Here is a 24,794-nt window from a genome sequence, read left to right on the forward strand (position 1 = left end):
GGGCCCATCTAAAAGATGCTGTGGTCTTTCCTCTTTGTCATGGTCACAATTCTGTTTAGGTGTATTTCCTGTCCCCTCCGAACTCTCTGGCTGGTTGTGTCCCTTCCTCTCCTAGCACCACATTTTTCTATTAGCAGTTGCAGGCTGCTTTATTTAACCGCTGTGTTTATGTTATTGGTGTGTTTTATTTATTTATTTTTAAGATTTTATTTATTTGTGAGAAAGAGCACAAGCCGGGGGAGCAGCAGGCAGAGGGAGAAGCAGGCTCCCTGCTGAATAAGGAGCCCCATGCGGGACTTGATCTCAGGACCTGGGGATCATGACCTGAGCCAAAGGCAGATGCTTAACCAACTGAGCCACCCACACACCCAATATTATTGGTGTTTTAAATGGAATTGTGCTCCCCTTCCGTTGATATATTGAAGCTCTACCCTCCATATCTCAGAATACGTCTGCATTCAGAAATAGAGCCATTAAAGAGGCAGGAAAGCTAAAATGATGCCCTTAGGATGGCTCTTAATACAGTCTGACTGGGTTCTTTTTGTAAGATTTTATTTATTTATTTGTCAGAGAGAGAGAGAGGGAGGGAGGGAGCACAGGCACACAGAGTGGCAGGCAGAGGCAGAGGGAGAAGCAGGCTCCCTGCCGAGCAAGGAGCCCAGTGTGGGACTCAATCCCAGGACGCTGGGATCATGACCTGAGCCGAAGGCAGCCACCAGTGGTCCCCAGACTGGGTTCTCTTTAAGAAGAAATTTGGACGCACATGGAGACACCAGCGACCTGTGGGCCCAGAGGAAAGACTGTGTGAGGTCACAGGGCGAAGGTGGCCATCTGTAAGCCAATGAGAGAGGCCTCAGAAAAAAGCAGACCCGCAAACACATCCATCTTAGACTTCCAGCTTCTAGAACTGTGAGAAAATAAGTTCCTGTTTGTCTAGGCCCCCTACTCTATGTTATCTCATTACCGGAGCCCCAGCAAACTAATGCAGGGCATCCCTTCCATCGTGCCGTCTCCCTGCTAAGATTCTGTCATAGGCTGTTGCTATTGTATAATGTCTCCAAAGCTCTACCTGTCCTTCAGGGTCTTTCATGGAGTGGCAGAATGGCAGAGAAAGAAAGAATTTGATAGGAGGCAGAGTTTCAGGGTTCTAGGGCCAGCTCAGCCCCTGTGACTCCAGATGACGTGGGAAAGTTTCCTAGTCTTCCCCGGAGACCCGTGTTCTCTTGTAGAGCCTTGTAAGGGAGACTGTCCGCCTCCATTTAAGTTGTCAATTAGGGAGGGCGCCTGGGTGGCTCAGTGGGTTAGCCTCTGCCTTTGGCTCGGGTCATGATCTCAGGGTCCTGGGATAGAGCCCTGCATCAGGCTCTCTGCTCAGCGGGGAGCTGCTTCCCTCTGTCTTTCTGCCTGCCTCTCTGCCTACTCATGATCTCTGTCTGTCAAATAAATAAATAAAACTTAAAAAAAAAATAAGTTGTCAGTTAGGCAAATCACTTAAGCTTTCTAAAGAGTACTTTTTTTTTTTTAATTGCTTAAGTGGTGATATGATCCCTCTCTTGTTATGAAGATGAAAGGAGGTAGTATATATAAAGCACTCAGCATGGTACCTGACCCCTAGGAAGTATTTCCTGAGTGTGAACTTTTAAAAATTAAGTAAGCAAATTAGCAGTTGCTAAGATATCTTCCAGTTTGTCATTCTATGATCTATAAATAGGCTTTGCTTCCCCTTATTTCTCAACACAAGACCCTGTGGTTTCCTCCCCCCATCCCCCCATACACCATACAAATTCCCAAGTTTGTTCATTCATCATTTCAGTTCATAGTAGCTAAGTGATCATCTGGGTTAGACAGGAATACAGGGAGAAGGCGCTGGAACTTACCATATTGCACACAGTGAGGGCCGGCACACGCTGCGTGTGATGGAAATGTAATGTACAACAGTGTGGTGAGAGAGATCAAGAAGAAATACAGGGGTCCTAACCTGGTAGAAAAAGAGATGGCTTGCTTCAGAGAGTAAGTTTACGGCAGAACCTGGAAGACAGGCCAAGACTGTCCCATAGAGAAGGTGAGGGCAGGGGGCAGCACCTGGGGAGCCTGAGGTGGACAGAGCATTTCCAACGCGGGTGCGGCTCTCTGTTTGCGTCCTTTTCCTAGAGGAACTGTTTCTGTTTCCCTCTTCTGTACATCGAAGCTTGATCATGAGTTCAAGTATCAGCTTAGCCAGTATCTTTGCCCTCAAGCCCTTTTTCCTCTTTGAAACCACCGACTCTTTTCCTTCTCTGAAACTCTAGCTGATATTCTCCCTATATACTCGTGTATGTACATAATGAACTTCCAATAATAGAAATTTGAGAGAGAAAGAAGCAGGGTCAGAGACCTAGGAATAAAAACAGCAGAAAAAGCCAATTCAACAGGAATAGCATGGACATTAGCCACAGAAACTGGGTGTCTCTCTGGGGGATATAGAGGCAAGTTCCATACCATTGGGTTCCTGGCTCGGGAAACAGATGTAACTCATTATTCTGCATCTTTGTATCTGGTGGCACGCTTTTCGATTTCCTTGGGAATAGGGAAGTTCTCTTAACAGGTTTTCCATACTGAACTGAGAATATGGCTTGAGAGACATTTCTTTTTTTTTTTTTTAATATTTTATTTATTTATTTGACAGACAGAGATTGCAAGTAGGCAGAGAGGCAGGCAGAGAGAGGAGTAAGCAGGCCCCCTGCTTAGCAGAGAGCCCGATGTGGGGCTCGATCCCAGAACCCTGAGATCTGACCTGAGCCGAAGGCAGAGGCTTTAACCCACTGTGCTACCCAGGCGCCCCGAGAGACATTTCTAATACAAAACAGCTCATTTACCTATCTTAATTCCTGTTGTTTATTTCTCTGTGCCTGTTAATGAAGTAAACTCTTGCTTGGCCCAAGTTTTTAAAAAATTCTAGCCAAATAATGCAAGAATTTAAAACTTTAGTCATGCCATTGTGACTGTATATCTATACAAGGGTGAAGATGGTGGGAACGATAGTGCACTGCTCTTTTTGCCTTTGGAACCTCTTTCTGTCTCCTGTTTTGAGTTTGGAAGCAGAAAAGCAAGTGGCCAGAGTTGTGTTTGTTTTTTTGTTTTTTGTTTTTTGTTCTTTTTTAAAAATTTTAACAGATCGGCAACAGGAGTATTTCTTAATCTTTATAAAAACTCATTTTTGAGGAGCACCTGGGTGGCTCAGTTGGGTACGTGGCTGCCTTCAGTTTGGGTCATGATCCCAGAGTCCTGGGACCTGGCCCCCCGTCAGGCTCCCTGCTCAGTAGGGAGTCTGTTTCTCCCTCTCCCTCTGCCTGCTTTTCTTCTGCTTGTGCTTTCTCTTTCTCCCTGTGAAAAAAATAAAATCTTTAAAAATTAAAAAAAAAAAAACCTCATTATTGAGTGAAAAAGTACATAAGACATACTTAACAAATTTCCCTACTTGAATTTCTAAGAAATTTCTAACAAGCCAAATAAATCTCAGGAAATTGAAGCAATTTGGGGGAAAAGCAGCGGTTTCATAAGCAACAACAATAATAACAAAATGATAATTTTGTGCAGTTATAACACTAGGTACTGTGCTGAATGACTGACAAACGGTCTTTCATTTCATCATCTGACTGCCTCTGTGAGGTGTGGGGGACATTTCCCCCATTTTACCCATAAAGAATCTGAGGATCAGGATCCTACAGTTAGAGAAAGGAGAAGACAAGCTTGAACTTAGATTGGTCTGGCTCCGGCAGGGAAGCCTGCTCCCACTTTGGTGCAGGGCCCCTTATTACCTCCTGGGTTCTCTTACACAATGAAATGACAGGGAAGAGGAGAGGATCCTTTGCTTTTCTATCCTTCTTTCCAACAGATGCCACAAACCTGGTACTATTGCCTTCACTACCTGTTGTCCTGTCGCTCTATGCAGGAAAGAGTATTGACCAAGCACTCCAGTCTGTCTTTTGGGTTCTTGCTTACTTTCCCCAGAGAAGCCCGTCTTGCCTGACAACATGACTAAAAGGGTTTTGGACAGATCTCATACTATTAAACATTCATGGAAAGCCAAAAGTTGCATTGCACAGGCAAGTATGTTAAAAAACGTATCCAAATTTCCCTCTCATTAGTGTTCCAGAAAGTTTTTAATGACAGGGCAGCCAAAAAAAAAAAAAAAAAAAAAAAAAAAAAAGAAAGAAAGAAATTAAAGAAAACATGAGTTTTCTGTCTCTCACTTCAGACTTAAAAGACTGTATACTCACCAAGACTGGTCATTCAGCGTAGTTATAAAAAACAAAACAAAAAACCCCCGAAACTACTGGTTTATGAGCATTCATGATAATGGTTGTGCAACCTAGTTGCAGTAAGATTTCCAGGACTGAACCAGTTGTGGGAAAAAAAACATTTTCCCAGTGTTTAATGTGGCTAGCTGGACAGAATGCCTTAATTTCACAAAAACCTAAAATATCTACTACTACTACTACCAGGGGGAAAAAAGGATGAAAGGATGTCTGTTGGTAACTGGAATTGAAAATGCTGTCACTGTCTTAACAATAATGACCAGTAATTTTACCCTGAAGGAAGTAGACTTTAGTCAGTTTTCCCATAAGACTGTTTAGTGACTTTTTTAGAAGTTAACTTTGGAATGAAAATTGCACATATAAATTAGATCCATCCACATGTATTGGATTTTTAAATGACATTTTAATTTTGAAATCATTTAAGATAAGAAATTGTAGAAATATCACAGAGTTCCCATATACCCTTTAGCTAGATTTCCCCAGTCTAATATTTTCCATAACCAGAGTCCACTATCAAACTCAGGAAACTGACATCTGCATAAGGCTATTAACGAAACTACAAATCTTATTTGAATTCCATTGTTCTTTTGTAAGTATTCAGTTTTATCTAGGATGGCAATCTCTGCCTTTTGATTGGAGTGTTAAATCCATTTGCATTTAATGTTGTTATAGTTATGGTTGTGTTTCCATCTACCATTTTGCTTTCAGTTTTCTTTATGTCTCATTTCTTTGTTGTTCCTATATTTCCTCATGTTAAGGAGGTAGTTTCCAGTGAACTGTTTCAGTTCCTTTGTTGATGTATTAACTGTATTTTTGAGTGATTTTTGTAGTGCTTTCTCTCTAGGAATTATTTCTAGATGCTCCTTAATTTATTATAATCTACTTTATGTAATAATAACTTAATTCAGGTAAAATATAGAAACTTTGGTGTGCTATAGTTCCAGTTCTCCTTTGTGCAGTTACTATCATATTATCATACCTATTAAGTCTGTAAGTGTTATAAGCCCAATAATACAGTATTATGATTGATTGCTTTATATATTTAGTGTCTTTTAAAGAAGCTTGAGAATAAAAAGAGACAAACTATGTAGAATATTTTATATCAATTATCATCTGGTATTATATCTTTACTCCATTATAACGGCATATCCTCCCTCTTCTTTTGGACTATTATTTGCATATATATGACATCTTTTTTTTAATTTTTAAAATTTTTATTTATTTGTCAGAGAGAGACAGAGAGGGCACAAGTGGGTTAGCGGCAGGCAGAGGAAGAGGCAGGCTCCCCGCTGAGCAAGGAGCCTGATGTGGCATTTAATCCCAGAACCCCGGGATCATGACCTGAGCCGACACTCAACAGATGGAGCCACCGAAGCATCTCTGTATATGACATCTTCGAATAAGCCCAACAGTACAATTTTATAATTATCATTTTAATGCAGTTGACTTCAAAATCAGTAGGAGAAGAAAAAAGAAAGCTGTATTTCACCATCTTGTAAAATTGTTTCTATGATTTGTAGGCTCTCAGTTTCTTTGTTTGATTTTTGACTTACTGTCTGGTGTCACTTATTTCCAACCGAAGTTTTCCTCACTATTCCCATGAATGCTTCTCTCCCAGCAAAAAATTCTTTCAGGCTTTACTAATGTGGGAATGTCTTTATTTCTCTTTATTTTGTTGTATACAGTATCTTGCTTAATAGTTTGGTGCTTTCAGCATTTCGAATATGACCTCACACTGCCTTCAAGCCTCCGTTCTGATGAGAGTTCAGATTTTCCTCTTATCGTGGTCACCTTATACACGATGAACCTTTTTTTTTCTTGTGACTTCCAAGATTTTGTCTTGAAATCTCAGTGGATTGACTATGATGTGTATCGGTTTGAATTCCTTTGTGTTTATCTGACTTGAAATAGGTTGTGCTTTTCGACATGGTTTTATTCAGAGTGGGGGAATTTTCAGCTATTATTTCTTCAAATATTTTTTCTTTCCTTTTTTTCCCCCCTTTTCTCCACTGAGATTCCATTGGCATGCAAATTAGTACACTTGATGTTGCCCCCAGGCTTTAAGGCTTTGTTCGTTTTCCTTTTTTTTTTTTTTTTTTTGATTTTTACTTATTTATTTGACAGAGAGAGGTCCCAAGTAGGCAGAGAGGCAGGCAGAGAGAGAGGGGGAAGCAGGCTCCCCGCTGAGCAGAGAGCCCCGATGCAGGGCTCCATCCCAGGACCCTGAGACCATGACTGAGCCGAAGGCAGAGGCTTTAACCCACTGAGCCACACAGGCACCCCTTTGTTCATCTTTCTTCTTTCTTTTTTTTATTTTTCTTTCTATTCTTCAGATTAAATCATCTCTCTTCGTGCATCTTTAAGTCCACTGATTTTTCTGAAAGCTTAAGTGTGCCGTTTATCCTCTGTAGTGAATTTTCATTTCAGTTATTTGTTTGTTTTAGAGATTTTTATTTATTTATTTATTTATTTATTTATTTATTAATATATATTTCTTTAATTTGGCAGAGAGGGATCACAAGTAGGCAGAGCAGCAGGTAGAGAGAGGTGAGGGGGAAGCAAGCTCCATGCTGAGCAGAGAACCCAATGCGGGGCTCAATCCCAGGACCCTGGGATCATGACCCAAGCCAAAGGCAGAGGCTTTAACCCACTGAGCCACCCAGGCGCCCATATTTATTTATTTGACAGAGAGAGAGACAGTGAGAGAGGGAGACTAGTAGAGGGAAAGCAGGCTTCCTGCCGAGCAGAGAGCCCTATGTGGGGCTCGATTCCAGGATACGGGGATCATGACCTGAGCTGAAAGCAGATGCTTAAAGACTGAGCCTCCCAGGCGCTCTGCAGTTATATTTTAACACCAGAATTTCCACTTGGTTATTTTTTCTAATGTCTGTACCTCTTTATTGCTATGTTATAATGTCTTACTTTCCTTTCATTCCTTCTGGTTTCCTTTAATTGTGTTGAACATATGTGTAACACATGCTGTGACATATGTTAGGTTCATAATCTGGAGTCTCTCAGGGATGGTTATTATTGGTTGCTTTTCTTTCCTGTGTCTGGCTTACATTTTCCTGGTTGGTTGGTTTCTGTTGTTGAAAACTGAAACTTCTTGGTTAGATACTGTAGCACATAGGGAATCTCACCCTTCCTCCGGGAGGTTTGTTTTGGGAGGTTTGTGTGGCTGGTTTGTTTCAGTGACTTCTTCAGCTCTGTCCATTGAGCCTTCTCCTCCAGTGTTCAGACTCTGAAGTCTGATGTGTCAGCTCAGTTTTCACTTTTCATTTGTATTTTTTTTTTAAGATTTTATTTATTTATTTGACAGACAGAGATCACAAGTAGGCAGAGAAACAGGCAAAGGGAGAGGAGGAAGCAGGCTCCCCGCTGAGCAGAGAACCCGATGCGGGGCTCGATCCCAGGACCCTGGGATCATGACCTGAGCCGAAGGCAGACCTGGTTTCCTAAGCACTGCCCCTGGGCCAGCGTGGTTTTGCTGTCAGCCAGTGATAGCCAAAGGTTTACTTACACATCTTGACCAAGTAAGTCTACCTTTTCCTGTTTAATCATCATGTGGCCTGGAGAATACTTTCAGAATACAGGGAAATTACGAGTCCTCCCTGGTTTTTTCTTTCTGCATTTGCAAGTCGTCACTTTTGGGGAGTAGTTCCCTGAGCCCTCTTAGCTTTCTTCATAGGAGGTGCAGCCTTGCATATACACACAGCCTTCCAGACTAGGAGTAAGCAGGCCTTTTCAAGGTGCTCTTTGTTTTATCTCCTCCTCCAAATCTTGTTCTGAAATTTCTGAATGGTCTGCAGTTCGGTTGCTTGCCCAGCCAGTATGACCTGATGCTAGCATTAAACTTCCCATGTTGTTTACTGTATCTCTGTGGGTTTTATCAACATCTCTGGTCATGGAACTTCCCATGCTTTGTTTAAAATACAGTTACCACCTCTCTCCCCCAAAGAGAAAGGCAACAGAGCTATGAATCTCAGGACTGTCCTATCTTCCCAGCTAGAACTTCTATGCTGGGAAACTGTAGGATGGTAGGAGCAACTTCTTGGTAAAATGTCACAGATTCTCATTGCTTTTACTGAGACTTCTTTTTTTGTAAATGGAAGTGTGGTTGATATACAATGTTACATTAGTTTCAAGTATATGATATAGTGATTCAGCAAGTCTGAGTGTTATGCTCTGCTCACCACAAGTGTGGCTACCAGCTGTCACCAATATAATGCTATTACCATACCACTGACTAGAGATTTCATAGGTTTTTAAAAAATAAGTGCTCTTAACTTCTCCAGTTAGTTTCCAGACTTGTTTATAACTGACCAGTTCTAGCTGCTTTTTAGAAAGAGGATTTCCTAAGTTCCTCATTCTGCCATTTTGGAAGTTGGCACACCTACTATGTATTACACTTTAAGGTGAAACTTTAAAGTGGAAGTTTTGGTCAAGACTCTAAGGTATAAGACCTAGAATATCAAATACTAAAATAGGTTGTGATACAGCCTATCCTTTTACTCTTTGAAAAAAAGCATGTGGACATGAACAGTATTTAACTTTAAAATAACATACTAACTTACTTCCTACTTCACAGGTATTAAAGCTTAGAATGGTAGAGGTGTGAGGAGGATTTTGAGAGAGTTCTGTGGTATGTGTTTGTTTGTTTGTTGTGGAGAGAACTGCTTGGAATAGAATTCTTTAGACTCCTTCCTTTGCTGAGGAGATCTAGGAGGAATATACCTCCTAACCCCCAGTCAAGAGAGGGGCCTTTAAAAAGACTACTCAGAAAGTTTTTCAGAGACTTTAACATGCGTCTGTCTCCTCTGTAGGCTGGTGTCTAGTTAGACTTAAGAAAGATGAAGGGTCACAGGCAACGGGATACGGAGTTTCATCTGGGAAGCAGTTGCATTCTCAGTCTGTTAAAGAAAGGAAGCAGTTATGATTATTCTCTGTGGACTGAAGAGAACCGTGGGAAAGGATCTTAAATCCTACACAGCGGTTTTGCCTGGTAGAGTGAGTGAACCTCAGAAGACCTATGGACATAGACCACAGGATGCGTGGGGACTTCGAAGAAAGCACAAGCCCCCAGCTACAATAGAGGTGCATTGCCACATGGCAGCAAATACAAGGAAGAGATCTTGAAAGTAGAGTATCTCAGAAGAATTCACAAAAGCATGTATTTATGAGACAAGGAGTCAACTTTAATATATGCCAGGCCCAGAGATCACAAAGCCTGCTTATGAGAGTAGAGTGAAGTAGTAAGTTTTTTGCTCCTGTATCTTTGCCAGCCAGCCATGAGGGGTTAAAAACCTGTGTTTACGAGTTAGAAGGGTTAGACTGTAGACAGAAGTGGAGAGAAGCCAATGGCCTTACCTTTCCCAAAGCTCTAGTTTAAGGAGGAGAAAAACTTCAACTCTAAATCAAGTATAGTTTTGGATGAATACATGGGCCTAAATATAATTTAATTTCTAAATATATATATTTAGAAATTATATATATCATGTATAAGATATATATTACATATAATTATATATAAAGCTGATATATATTGCTATATCAATATATATCACATATATATGATATATAAAAACTGATATATATAATCATATATAAAACTGATATATATATGTATTTTAAAGATTTTATTTATTTGTTTATTTGACAGAGAGAGAGAGAGAGTAGGCAGGCAGAGAGGGGGAAGCAGGCTCCCTGCTGAGCAGAGAGCCCGAAGTGGGGCTCAATCCCAGGATCCTGAGATCGTGACCTGAGCCAAAGGCAGAGGCTTAACCCACTGAGCCCCCGCCCTGGTGCCCCTGTATATAAGTTTTTAACAGAAACATCCTGAGACTGACCGAGGTTTCACCAAGATTGGAGAAGACATAGCCCTGAATAGAATTAAAGTGCAAAAGCCTGTTGCTCTAGGATTAACTGCCATGAGTTATGTTTGTTTACTATCTATTTACCTTTTAATTTCTAACCTAATAGACATGGACAGTTAGCTGTCATAAACCTATTTCTTGCTTTTGGCTTTAATGTTGGGGGTGCCTCTATCCAGATCTTGCTGCTGGATACAGTAGTAACAGTGGTGGTGAATAGTTAGGAGTTAGGTGGTAAGCCCAGTGATCATGAATGGAGTTGCTGAACATGAGAAAAGGAAATAGAGTTGCTGACTCCAAACTTTGGGCGCCAGCAACACATTTCCTCTAAATATTTTGAGTACAAGTCTCTTCTCTTCTGAAGTATCAGTTCTGCTTTCTGTTTAAAAAAAAATAATAAAAAATAAAAAAAGATGGGAGAGTGGGAGTTCATTTCACTTTTGCTTCTCCAGACACTGGAATAGTGCTTGACACACAGGAGTTATGTCTTAAATATTTGTTGGATAAATGGATAGAGAGACAAACAATATGTAAGTTACAGCCCTGAGTGGACAAGAGTATGACACCATTGAAGACACCATTGAAGAAAGGAAAGTAAACAGTGTGGTCATAGGATAGAAAGAAAAGGGGAGGGTTGGGGGGTAAGACAGAGGAAGTTGATAGAAATCGTTTTGAAGTCATTAGACCACTAATTTCAAACTTCCATGAATGGGTCGTGATATCAATTTGGTGAGCTGCTATCAGATTTAAACACATGATCTTAATAAATAAAACTTAGAATATAAAGAATAAAACTTAGGATTTGTAGTTCTTTGTAAAACTGTCAAATCAAATTTGCTTCCATATTTTATTGATATATGTGTGTATATACATTTGTGTGTTGTGATATCAAAAGGTTTTCCTACTTTGGTTTGCCATAAATAGGTATGAAAGCCACATAATAGGTATGGAAGAGATAGAAAGGTTTCTAACTTTAGAATAAAGGAATAGGAAACCACTGGAAATATTTTTTTAGAGGAGTGAGTTTCAAGAGTCCTTTCCAACTCTAGACATTAATTATAGAGAGGGGTGTAGCTTTTGCAACATGTGAGCATGAAGTACCAGGCCAGGCTGTAGTTACTGCCATCCCTGCATTACCTTATGCTTACTGTAGGCAGAATCATGCCTTATTCACCTTTGCATTCTACGCTAGTCTATGCTAGCGTAGACTAGGCAGATGATCTCTTGTGTAAAGCTACTGTTTGTGAATTGAAAGGCTATACAACTTTCTGTAGAGGAGATACTCTTTGTCATGTCACTGTCATTCGTACTGCTTCCGACATGCAGATTTTGGTGAGAATAATTACTATGGTCCTGATGACCTTTCAGCATTCCACAGTGGGTAATGTAATGTAAAAAGTCTAGAGCACAAATGGTCTGTCTCACTACTTGCTTCCTAGGACAGAGTGTTTTATAGGTATATGGTAGGTACTTGTTTGTTGTTTGTTGAACAATGACTCCATCAATATGTTTTAATTTTCAACAATAATTACAAGCAAACAGTACGCCTTTCAAAGCAAAGGTATAGTTATTAGTGGTTGGTCTATGTAATCTTGATTTTATAAAGGGAACGTGCAACACAAAAGCAGTACAAATGAGTATTTCTGTAGAAAGTTCAATGAACTCACAAAAAAGGGATAGAAAATGTAATATATACCTAAAATGTGGGGATGGGAGGGAAAAAGAATGAGTTCAAACTTAAATAACCATCAACTTAATATAGACTGCTATATGCAAAAGAGGTTACATACAAACCTAATGGTAACCATGTATCAAAACCACGAATACACATGCAAAGAATAAAGAGAAAGAAATCCAATATATCAATAAAGAAAATCAGAAAAAATCAAAGAGAGGAAGAATCAGAGAATGTTTTCAGAAACAGCTGCAAAACCAATAATAAAATGGCAATAAATACATATCTGTCAATAATTACTCTGAATGTAAATTGACTAAACACTCCAATTCAAAGGTATAAGTTGACAGAATGGATTAAAAAACAAGGCTTATCTATGTGTTGCCTATAAGAGACTCATTTTAGACCTAAAGACACCTGCAGATTGAAAGTAAAAGGATGGTGGGGCGCCTGGGTGGCTCAGTGGGTTAAAGCCTCTGCCTTCGGCTCAGGTCATGATCTCAAGGTCCTGGGATTGAGCTCCTCTTTGGGCTCTCTGCTCAGGGGGGAGCCTGCTTCCTCCTCTCTCTCTGCCTGCCTCTCTGCCTATTTGTGATCTCTCTCTCTGTTCAATAAATAAATAAAATCTAAAAAAAAAAAAAAAGTAAGGAGATGGAGAAAACCTCTATCATGAATGTGGATGTCAAAAGAAACCCAGAGTAGCAATATTAGTTTTGGACACAATAGACTTTAAAACAAAGACTATAATAAGAGACAAAGAAAAACACTATATAATAACAAAGGGGGCAATCCAACAAGAAGATAAAATAACTGTCAATATTTATGCACCCAGCATAGAAGTACTCAGACACATAAAACAGTTCATAACAAACCTAAGGGAACTAATCAGTAATAATATAGTAGTAATAGGGGACTTTAATACCCTACTTATCTCAATAGACAGCTCATCTAAATGGAAAATCAAGAAGGAAACAGTGGCTTTGAATGACACACTGGACCAGATGTATTTCACAGATATTTTCAGAACATTCTGTCCAAAAACAGCAGAACACACATTTTCAGGTTCACATGGAATATTCTCCAGAATAGATCACATATTAGCCCCCAAAATCTGCCTCAACAAATTCAATAAGCTCACATATATCTTCTCTGACCACAACACAATAAAACTAGAAAACAACCACAAGAAAAAAATCTGAAAAGACCACAGAGACATGGAGGTTAAATAACATGCTACAAACAATGAATGGGTTGACCTGGAAATAAAAGGAAATTTAAGGGATGCCTGGGTGGCTCAGTGGGTTAAGCCTCTGCCTTCGGCTTAGGTCATGATCCCAGGGTCCTGGGATCAAGCCTTGCATCAGGCTCTTTGCTCAGCGGGGAGCCTGCTTCCTCCTCTCTCTGCCTGCCTCTCTGCCTACTTGTGATCTCTGTTTGTCAAATAAATAAATAAAATCTTTAAAAAAATAAAATAAAGTTCCTAAATGAAGCTCCCCCAAGTTACCCTGATATAAGCAGGGTGCACAACCACTGTTAGCCCCTTCGATGTCTAGGAAATGAGAATAATTAAAAAAAAAAAACAAACTTTAAGTTTCACATTATATTCTGGAGAAACATTTAAAAAAACAAAAAAGAGGAAATTTTAAAAGCACGTGGAAACAAATGAAAATGAAAACACAATGGTACAAAACCTTTGGGAGGCCGCAAAGGTGGTTGTAAGGCCTGCCTCAGGAAGCAAGAAAAATCTCAAACAATCTAACCTTGCACCTAGAGGATCTAGAGGAAGAATAATGAACAAAACCTAAAACCAACAGAAGGAAGGACATAATAAAGATTAGAGCAGAAATAAATGATACAGAAACTAAAAAACAATAGAACAGATCAAGGAAACCAGGAGCTGGTTCTCTGAAAAAAATCAATAAAATTGATAAATCTCTAGCCAGACTTACCAAGGAAAAAAGAAAAAGGAGTCAAGTAAATAAAATCACAAGAGAAGAGAAATAGCCAACACCACAGAAATATAAACAACTATAAGGGAATATTATGAAAAACTATGCCAAAAATTGGACAACCTAGAAGAAATGGTAAATTCCTAGAAATGTATAAATTACCAAAACTTCATGAAACAGGAAGAAATAGAAAGTTTGAAAAGACGGATAACAAGCAAGGAAACTTAATCAGTAATCAAAAAATTCCCAATGGACAGAAGTCCAGAATCAGGTGGTTTCACAGGCAAATTTTATCAAACTTTTATTTTTTTTAATTAATTAATTAATTTTAAAAATTAACATATAATGTATTATTAGCCCCAGGGGTACAGGTCTGTGAATTGCCAGGTTTACACACTTCACAGCACTCACCATAGCACATATCCTCCCCAATGTCCATAACCCCACCTCCCTCTCCCTCCCCCCTCCCCCCAGCAACCCTCGATTTGTTTTGTGAGATTAAGAGTCTCTTGTGGTTTGTCTCCCTCCTGATCCCATCTTGTTTCATGTATTCTTTTCCTACCCCTCAGACCCCCCACATTGCATCTCCACTTCCTCATATCAGGGAGATCATATGATAGTTGTCTTTCTCTGATTGACTTATTTCGCTAAGCGTAATACCCTCTAGTTCCATCCAGGTCATCGCAAATGGCAAGATTTCATTTCTTTTGATGGCTGCATAGTATTCCATTGTTTATATATACCACATCTTCTTTATCCATTCATCTGTTGATGGGCATCTAGGTTCTTTCCATAGTTTGACTGTTGTGGACATTGCTATAAACATTCGGGTGCACGTGCCCCTTCGGATCACTATGTTTGTATCTTTAGGGTAAACACCCAGTAGTGCAATTGCTGGCTCATAGGGAAGCTCTATTTTCAACATTTTGAGGAACCTCCATGTTGTTTTCCAGAATGGCTGCACCAGCTTGCATTCCCACCAACAATGTAGGAGGGTTCCCCTTTCTCCGCATCCTTGCCAGCATCTGTCATTTCCTGACTCGTTAATTTTAGCCATTCTGACTGGTGTGAGGTTTTACCAAACTTTTAAAGAAGAATTAATACCTGCTGTCCTCAAACTATTCCAGAAAATAAAAGAGGAATGAAAATTTTCAGAATGCTTCTACAAGGCTAATATTATCCTGATACCCAAACCGATAGCTACCACTTTTTATTTTTTATTTTTATTATTTTTTAAAGATTTTATTTATTTATTTGACAGACAGAGATCACAAGTAGGCAGAGAGGCAGGCAGAGAGAGAGAGAGAGAGAGGGAAGCAGGCTCCCTGCGGAGCAGAGAGCCCGATGCGGGGCTCGATCCCAGGACCCTGAGATCATGACCCGAGCCGAAGGCAGCAGCCCAAACCACTGAGCCACCCAGGCGCCCCGCTACCACTTTTTAAATCCATGGCAATAACCCTGATGAGCATAAATGCAAAAATCCTCAACAAAATACTAACAAACCGAATCCAACAATACATTAAAAAAATCATTATTTAACACATCAAGTGGGATTCATTCCTGGGTTGCAAGGTGGTTCAATATTCTCAAATCAGTCAGTGATTGATCATGTTAATAAGAGAAAGGATAAGAACTGTATGATCATTTCAATAGACAAAGATATGTACTTGTCAAAGTACAACATCTATTCATGATAAAAACCCCAACAAAGTAAGTTTAGAGGGAGCATAGTTCAGCATATACAAAAAACCCACAGCTGGCATCATCTTTAATGGGGAAAAACTGAGCTTTTTTTTTTTTTTTTTTTTAAGAGCTTTTCCCCTAAGGTCAGGAACAACATGGGGATGTCTGCTCTCACCACTTTTATTCAACATAGCACTGGAAGTCCTAGCCACATCAACCAGACTATAAAAAGAAATGCATCCAGATTAGCAAGGAAGAAGTCAAACTTCACTATTTGCAGATGGCATGATGCTTTGTATAGAAAACCCAAAGACTCACCAAAAAACTGTTAGAACTGATAAATGAATTCAGTAAAGTCACAGGATACAAAATCAATGTGTAGAAATCTCTTGCATTTTTATACACCAAAAATGAAGCAGCAGAAAGAGAAATCTCTTGATTTCTTGGGACTGATTTGAAATCAGTCCCATCTCCAATTGCACCAAAATCCATAAGATAGCTAGGAATAAACCTATCCAAAGAGTTGAAAGACCTGTACTCTAAAAACTGTAAAACACTGATAAAAGAAATTGAAAACAATGCAAAGAAATATAAAGGTATTCAGTGTTCATCAATTAGAACAATTATTGTTAAAATGTGTATACTGCCCAAAGCAATCTATACATTTGATGCAATCCTTATCAAAATACCAATAGAACAAACAATTCTAAAATGTATGTGGAACTACAAAGTCCCTGAATAGTTAAAGCAACCTTGAAAAAGAAAAGAGCTGAAGGCATCACAATTCTAAACTTCAAGCTATAGTACAAAGCTGTAGTGACCAAAACAGTATGGTACTGGCAGAAGAACAGACACACAGACCAATAGAACAGAATAGAAAACCCATAACTGTATGGTCAATTAATCCTTGACAAAACAGGAAAGAATATCCCATGGGAAAAGGATAGTCTTTTGAACAAATGGTGTTGGGAAAACTGGACAGCAACATACAAAAGAATGGAACTGGACCACCTTCTTACACCATACACAGAAATAAATTCAAAATGGATTAATGGGAGACCTAAAACCATAAAAACCATAATCCATAAAAATCCTAGAGAGAAGAACACAAGAAGTAACCTCTTTGATCTCAGCTATAACAACTTCTTTCTAGATATGTCTCCTGAGACAAGGGAAACCAAAGCAAAAATAAACTGTTGGGACTACATCAAAATAAAAAGCTTCTGCACAGCTGAGCAAACAACCCATAAGTTAAAAGGCACAGAATGGGAAAAGATATAAAGCGCAGTTAGTATCCACAATAAAAAAAGAACTTCTCAAGGTGCCTGGGAGGCTCACTCATTGAAGCATCTGACTCTTGATTTTGGCTAAAGTCATAATCTCAGTGTTAGAAGATGGAGCCCCACTTTGGGCTCTGCTCTGGGCATGGAGCCTGCTTAAGATTCTCTCCCTGTCCCTTTGCTCCCTCCGCCTCCCCTGCTCTTGCTGCTGTTCCCTCTCCCTCTTTCTCTAACAAAAACGAACTTCTGAAAATCAACACCCGAAAAACAAATAATCCAAATTATTTGTTTGGAAGACATTAACAGGCATTTCTCCAAAGAAGACATCCAGATGACCAAGAAGGGGGAGGGCGAAATAGGTGATGGGGTTTAAGGAGGGCGCTTGTCCTGAGGAGGATGAGACGATGTATGGAATTGTTGAGTTACTGTACTGTAAACCTGACACTAACATGACACTACATGTTAACTAATTGGAATTGAAATGAAACTTAAAATAATGTTTTTAGAAACGGAAGCTTGCATGCATTTACATATGGCTCGTATTTCCTATGGGGGCGGCACCTTTCGCTATAATCAGTTCATCAGTCCTCACTACAACACTGAAGGTAGTACTGTTCCACTTACGGTGGAATACACGGAGTCTTAAAATGTGAAACTGGAGTTTAAATCAAGGTCTTTCTGATCCTTTATCCAATTTTTTTTTTGTTGGTTTGTTCGTTTTTTGTTTTTTTTTGTTTTTTTTTTTTTTTTTACCAAATTATGCTACTTCAATAAAGAAAATAATCTGATTTTCCCTCAGGCATGGAATCCCCAATAATAGTACCCTGGCATTGCTGTACAACCATATGGACTTTTCAGTTTCTAGAAAGGGAACATGTGCTTCTCAGGGATTACCATTGCTGCAGCAACATAAAGGCTTGTGCTCTTGGCCCCAGGGGCTTCACATGGCCTGTCATGTACTTGAAAGAAGAATTCTCTTAAGAAATTGCTTCACTGGGACACCTGGGTGGTTTAGTTGTTTAAGTGTCTGCCTTAGCTCAAGTCATGATCCCAGGGTCTTGGGATTGAGTCCCTCATGGGGCTCCCTGCTCTGCAAGGAGCCTGCTTCTCCCTCTCCTTCTGCCCTGCTCATGCTCTCTCTCTTTCTCTCTCACTCTATCTCAAATAAGTAAATTTAAAAAAGAAAATTTTTTTTAAAGAAATTGCTTCATTTCTAAGGGCTAATTATATAAAGGAAATGTAGATTGTTTCATCTTGATGAAAATGTACTATGAGAAGATAGAAATCAACTTTAGGAACTTACCAAGTGACTACAATAAACAAATGTCTTATTTAAAAATTTTTTTTCTTGGGACACCTGGGTGGCTCAGTCAGTTAAGCATCTGTCTTCGGCTCGGGTCATGAACCCAGGGTCCTGGGGTCAAGTCCCACATCGGGCTCCTTGCTCTGCCGGGGAGCCTGCTTCTTCCTCTGCCTGCTGCTCTCCCTGCTTGTGCTCTCTCTCCTCCCAACAAATATATAAATAAATTTAAAAAATTTTTTTCCTCCAGTAAAAATAATGACTTGATGAACCAGAACAAAGAAGAAGGGAGAATTTCATTTTATATAATTTTTAAATAGGGGACTGTGAGTGACTTTTATCTTTCCTACAATATTGGTTCATATTTTTGATATTACAAAATAATGAAGCCAGGCTGGCAGAAAATATTTGCAAAAGACACATCCAATAAAGGACCGTTATCCCAGATATACAAAGAACTCCTAAAGCTTAAGAATTAAAAAAAAAAAAAAAAAACCTGATTTTTAAAAATGGACAAAAGACCTTAATAGATACTTCACCAAAGAGGATATACAGGTGACAAACAAACATGAAGAGACGCTTGCATCATATGTCATTATCAGGGAAATGCAAATGAAATCAGTGAGGTAACACTGTACTCCTATTAGAATGGCCAAAACCTGGAACACTGCCAATATCCAGTGTGGGTGAATATGTGAGCCACAGAAGTATTAAATCTTGATAGTGGGAATGCAAAATGGTACAGATACTTTGGAAGATAGTTTGGTGGTTTCTTATCATACTATACCTATTTTTACTGTGTGATCCGGCATCCATGCCCCTTGATCTTTACCCAAAGGAAATGAAATTGTAAGTCCACACACAAAGCTGTACATAGATGTTTATAGCAGCTTCATTCATGGTTGCTAAAATCTGGGAGCATCCAGGACATCCTTCAGTAGGTGAACGGATAAATGAACTATGGTGAATCCAGACCATGTAAAATTATGTAGGTCTAAAAAGAAATGAGTTTTCAAGCCATAAAAAGACACGGAAAAAAACTTCCTAAATGCAGCTTACTGAGTGAAAGAAGCCATTCTGGAAAATGGTACATACTATATGATTTCCAATGATGTAACATTCTGGAAAAGGCAGAACTATGGAGATAGTAGAAAGATAGGTCGTTGCCAGTGGTTGGGAGACAGGGAGGGATGAATAGGCAAAAACAAAGAGAATTTTTAAGGTGTGAAAGTAGTCTTATTATACCCTGATAAAGGGGATAAAGGGCACAGTTCATTATACATTTGTCAAAACCCAGAGAACATAGAAAATGAAGAGTGAACCCTGAGGTAAACTATGGTCTCTGGGTGATGATGATGTGTTGATGTAGGTTTATCAGGTCTAACAAATGTCCCATTGTGGTAGGGGATGGGGGTCAGGTAGAGGCAGAATGCATGTGTGGGGCAGAGAATATGTGGGGGAAATCTCTGTACTTCTCAATTTTGCTATGAACTTAAAACTCCTCTAAAAAAATAAAGTCTTTAAAAATACATACATACATACTGTTCTTTTTGCTGAAAAAATCATGAAGGAAATGGGTTTAGTAATTCAAGGATATTTCATGAGATCCCATTTGTGTAAAAAAATTCAAATAAAAATTATTTATATAAGTAATAAAGGTAGTTGAGAAGTTCCAAATTAGATGTGACATATAGAATACTGACCTAGAAGTATATGTTGTTTTATAGTCTCAAGGGAAAAAAAAATCTATGATGGAGGATTTGATTTTTTTATTTGATTTTAAATAACATGGAGTCATAGAGTAAAGCAAAATATAGAAAGTATTTTTTCCTATTTTTTATTTATTTTTAGTTAACTGGTTCTAAATTCAGCTGGTATTTTAGAATGAATAAACTTATTTTGTTTTTAATATCCACACCGAAGTTGAAATTTAACATGAATGTATCTTTAAAGGTTTTAACAAATAGCTAAGGTAAAAATGTTCCTTTCTTATCACGGATTTGTATAACACTAGCCCAGTCGAGAAAATGAACAATGGCGTATGGCTGTTTAATTATAAACAGTACAGCATAATCTTAATTTTTCATAAGTTCAGTGACCTTCTCATAAGATACTTGGCAAATGCAAAAAAAAAAAAAAAATTCTGGGGTTTCCTAATAATTACCAACAGAATAAATTTGAACAAATAAATGTGGAAATTAAACAGTACTATCAAACTATGTTTACCCTTTCCCTAAGTTATATGTATACACTACACCTATAAACAATTGGAAACTTAATCTCTCTGGTCTCCTTGGGTGGACTCTGACTTCCGAAGGTTCATGTTCATCATGATTTAAATCTTGGAACTGCATCCAAGAGGAAGCTTAACAATAGTGATTGTTTATTTTGTAGGTTTTAAAGAAGCTAGAGTGCCGAGAAGACCTTTGAAGTGTGAAGAGATTTCCTGTAATTGAAATCAAAATGTCATTTATAGATCCGTATCAGCACATCATAGTAAGTCATTTACTGTTTATATATCCTTGCTGGGAGGGAGGCCGATATACATCTGTGCATGAGCTTTGCTGGCATTGGCTAATAAAGTACAACTCTAAAGGACAAATCCACAACAGAGGTACTTGGAAGGGGAAAAAAAAGTACCAAAACATGTGTAACAGTACAGAACTTTAACAGAACAGTAAGAAATGTAGTTAACCACTTAGCAGTTACCAGTCTGGGTAAGTTCTACCCTTCACAGGCATTGGTGGAGAGGAGACAAAAGAATTCTTGAATTGAAGGCTATTATTTGGGTATGCATTGGCAGGGTAAAGCATTCTGTAACTTTCCCTTCTGTGTGCTTAAACCAGTTCTTCTATAGGCGCTTAGTTTAGTAAAGAGTAATTTCAAATTTTAGTATTCTTCCAAACTCAGTTGGAAGCATACACCCTCTCTTCTGATCCAAAAAATACCCCAGGGATCTCTTTGCTAAATTCAACACTTGAGATCCGGTTAGGTTTATATGGACTAGAAATAGCTTTTATGGAACATTAAGGAATAATCCAGAGCCTTATTGTTACTTTGAATGAAGCACTTGTTCTCTTACCTTACATCCTTCTCTAGCTACCATCCTCTGTCTTTTCCTGCCTGGAGAACAAGGATTAACGTATTACAAGTGTTTTCTAGTGCCTTCTTCCCCTCTGTTCATAGCTCGAATCATTAAAAACTAGACTCAGCTTTCCCACTTCACAAAAAGCCTCATCAAGGGCCTCTTTTGGTGCTGAATTCAGTGGACTCTTCAATAGCCTCATCCCCTAACACCCTACCCTGCCCTCAACCACCCCCACTGATCATTCTTTTCTTAAAACTCTTCTTAATGCAAAAGCATTAAGCATCTGCCTTTGGCTCAGGTCATGATCCCAGAGTCCTGGGATCAAGTTCCGACAACAGGCTCCTTGATCAGCAGGGTGCCTAATTCTCCTTCTCCCTCCCACCCCTACTCATGCTCTCTCTCTCAAATAAATAAATAAAGTCTTAAACAAAAAAAACTCTTCTCGATTTTTCTGTGGTTCTATTTCAGATTTTCTTGCAATTGTTTCCTTCTCAGTTTTCTTTGCAAGCTGCTCTTCCTGTTGGATTCTTGAGTGTTTGTTTTTTTAATCAACATACACCATATATAAAGTGCATAAATCTTAATTGTTTAACTTGATGGATATTAACCTATGTATTCCTCTCATCATCATCCAAATAAAAACACACAGCATTAAAAGTAACACAGAAGAGTTGCTCATGTTTTTTCCAGTCAATAAACTCCACAAAGGTAACCAACATTTGACTTCTATGACCGTAGATAAGTGTTGCCTGCTTTTGACCTTCTTATAGATATCTGCATTCCACATTACATCTGTGCGATTCATGCATGTTGTTGTAAAACAGCAGAATTCCACACTTTTACATTGCCCTATAGTATTACCTGAGTATACTACAAACTCTCATGCCCTGGTAACCGCCATCTCCTCACTGAATGGCAGAGACCCCTTTACTGTAAATGAAGCCCCATCTGTGTGTGTGGCTTGATCTCTGTGCTGTTCTATTGGTCCATTAGACTTTGTTAAATAATGCCAGTTGTACAAATATCTATCTTAATTTCTCTCTCTCTTTTTTTAATGATTTTATTTATTTATTTGTCGGGGGAGAGTGAGAGCCCAAGCAGGGGGAGGGGCAGGCAGAAGGATGAAGCAGGTTCCCCTCTGAGCAAGGAGCCTGATGTAGGACTCGACCCCCCGGACCCTGCGATCACGACCTGAGCCAAAGGCAGACACTTAACTGACTGAGCCACCTAGGTGTCCCATCTTAATTTCTGTAGCTTTGAAATATATCATATATGGTAGTGTAAAATCTTCCAGCTTTTTCTTCTTCAAGATTGTCTTGGCTATTTTCAGTCCCTCTGCATTTCCCTGTAAGTTTTGCAACCCGTTTGTCGCTTTGCTACACACACACATAGACCCAAAACTGCTGAAATTTTTATTGACCCTTAATGATTTTATAGACCAGTGAAGGGAGAGATGCTATGATTATGATATTGAATCTTTTCACCCATTAATAACCCATGAATCTAATCCAAAAGTAATGTTACTTAGATTATCTTTAATTCTCTCAGGAGTGTGTTGTAGATTTCAGTAATAAATGTTTTATAGGATTCCCCCCTTACCTGTGGTTTCAGTGATCTGTGGTCAGACTTTATACAGAAGCAGATGATCCTCCTTCTGACATACTATCAGAAGGTCAGTAGTAACCTAACCCTACGTCACTTTCACTTCATCTCGTCACCTAGGCATTTTATCGTCTCATATCATCACAAGGAGGAAAGTGAGTATAATACAAGATATTTTGAGAGAGAGACCACAATCACATAACTTTTATTACAGCATATTATTTTAGTTCTCTTTTATTATTAGTTATTGTTGTTAATCACTTTCTCTGTCAAACCTATAAATTAAACTTCATCATAGGTATGTATGTACAGGAAAAAACAGTATACGGGGAGTTTGTACTATCCATGGCTTCAGGAACCCATAGTGGCAGGTCCAAGGTTGCTTGGAATGTATCCCCTGTGGTGAAAGAGGGATTACTAAATATCTTTTTTTAGATGTATTTCTTGGTAGTTGATGTTTTAGTGTCATTATTTACAAATTTTATTTTCCAGTTAGTTTTTGCATTTATATCAAGATACAACTGATTTTTGTTGGTCTAGTAAACTTACTGAATTTCTTTATTAATTCTGATAGTTTGTAGGCTCTTTTGGATTTTTGACTTACACATTCCTGGTATCTATGAATAATGCCAATTTTACTTCTTTATAAATTTTTAAATGTTTATCTTTTGAGCTTTATTAATTGTACACCATCTACTTTAGGTATAGCACATAGGTTTGGGGATGTCACATTTTCATAATTGCTTAATGAAAAATATGTTCTAACTTTTTCCTAACTCAGTCCCTGAATTGAGCTTTGACTCATGGGGTACTGAGACATGTGTATATTAATTTTCAAACTTTTGTCTTTGAACTTCATTTCTAATTTAATTCCACTGTGTTCAGAGAACATACTCTTGCATGATTTTTGTTTTTTGTAAGATGTTTATATATAATTACAGTCTTGCTTATTATCTATTTTGGCAACTGTTCCATATATAAGAACATGTTTCCATTTGCAACTTTTGCTTTATGAATTTTGAAGATATGTTATTAGTGCATATAACTTCTGGATATATATATTTCTCTGATGCTTTATCATTGTAAGTCCTTTTTTATCTCTTTGTTCTAAATTTTACTTTGTCTTTTATTAATTTGACCTCTTCCAGTTTCTTTAGTGTATGCATCCTTTTATGTTCAATTTGTATTTTTCCTTATATTTATTTATTTATTTATTTATTTATTTATTTTTAAAAGATTTTATTTATTTATTTGACAGAGAGAGATCACAGGTAGGTAGAGAGACTGGCAGAGAGAGAGAGAGAGCGGGAAGCAGGCTCCCTGCTGAGCAGAGAGCCCGATGTGGGACTCGATCCCAGGACCCTGAGATCATGACCTGAGCCGAAGGCAGCGGCTTAACCCACTGAGCCACCCAGGCGCCCCATTTTTCCTTATATTTAAAGTATGGTTTTGGGAAAAGCATATAATCAGGGGCTTTCGGGCGGCTTGGTTGGTTAAGTGTCTGCCTTCAGATCAGGTCATGATCCCAGGGTGCTGGGATCGAGCCCTGCTAGTCTGCTTCTCCTTTTGCCCTTCCCCCTGCTCATACTTGTGCTCTCCCTCTCTCTCAAATAATTTTTAAAAACCTTAAAAAAATCAAGGTTTAAAATGAGATATCTTTGTTTTCAGAAACAATATCCTACTTTCCACAATTATGGTTTTCTACAATGAAATTGTAGAATAGCTTAAGCAATGAATTAATTATTTTTCATATTAACAAAGTTTCTATATATTATGTACAGATTAGTTCTTTTTCATCCCACCAGTAATTCCTATAACTCTCAGAGAATTGAATCAAAGTGTTCATTCTTAAACTTTAACCTGAAATTTGGCCCTGGCAACTGAAAAGGGAGAAGGAAGATAAAGTTAAGATCTATAACCCTGGGCTTAAGACAAAGAAACCAACAATAATTCTGAATATTAGCATTTGGACTTTCAATTCATTACCTCTAAATCTATTTCATTTATTTATTTTTTTTCTGAGCACTTATTGTTATTTATTGAATGACC

At 38.5% G+C, this 24,794-nt stretch overlaps 1 protein-coding gene across 4 annotated transcripts in view; it reads left to right on the plus strand.

Moving 5' to 3' along the window:
• Positions 1-24,794, plus strand: part of PLA2G4A (phospholipase A2 group IVA) — a 166,742-nt gene that overhangs the window by 13,716 nt on the left and 128,232 nt on the right. For 3 of the 4 annotated variants that reach the window (XM_032317888.1, XM_032317890.1, XM_032317889.1), the window contains one exon: positions 20,450-20,551. In XM_032317888.1, coding sequence (XP_032173779.1) covers positions 20,519-20,551 — 33 coding nt within the window. In that variant the 5' untranslated portion in view covers positions 20,450-20,518. Of the gene's footprint in view, positions 1-20,449; positions 20,552-22,754; positions 22,901-24,794 lie in introns of all 4 variants that reach the window. The other variant, XM_032317891.1, reaches the window with a different exon arrangement.

Source organism: Mustela erminea, chromosome 17, assembly GCF_009829155.1.
Source record: "Mustela erminea isolate mMusErm1 chromosome 17, mMusErm1.Pri, whole genome shotgun sequence".
Lineage (NCBI taxonomy): Eukaryota > Metazoa > Chordata > Mammalia > Carnivora > Mustelidae > Mustela > Mustela erminea.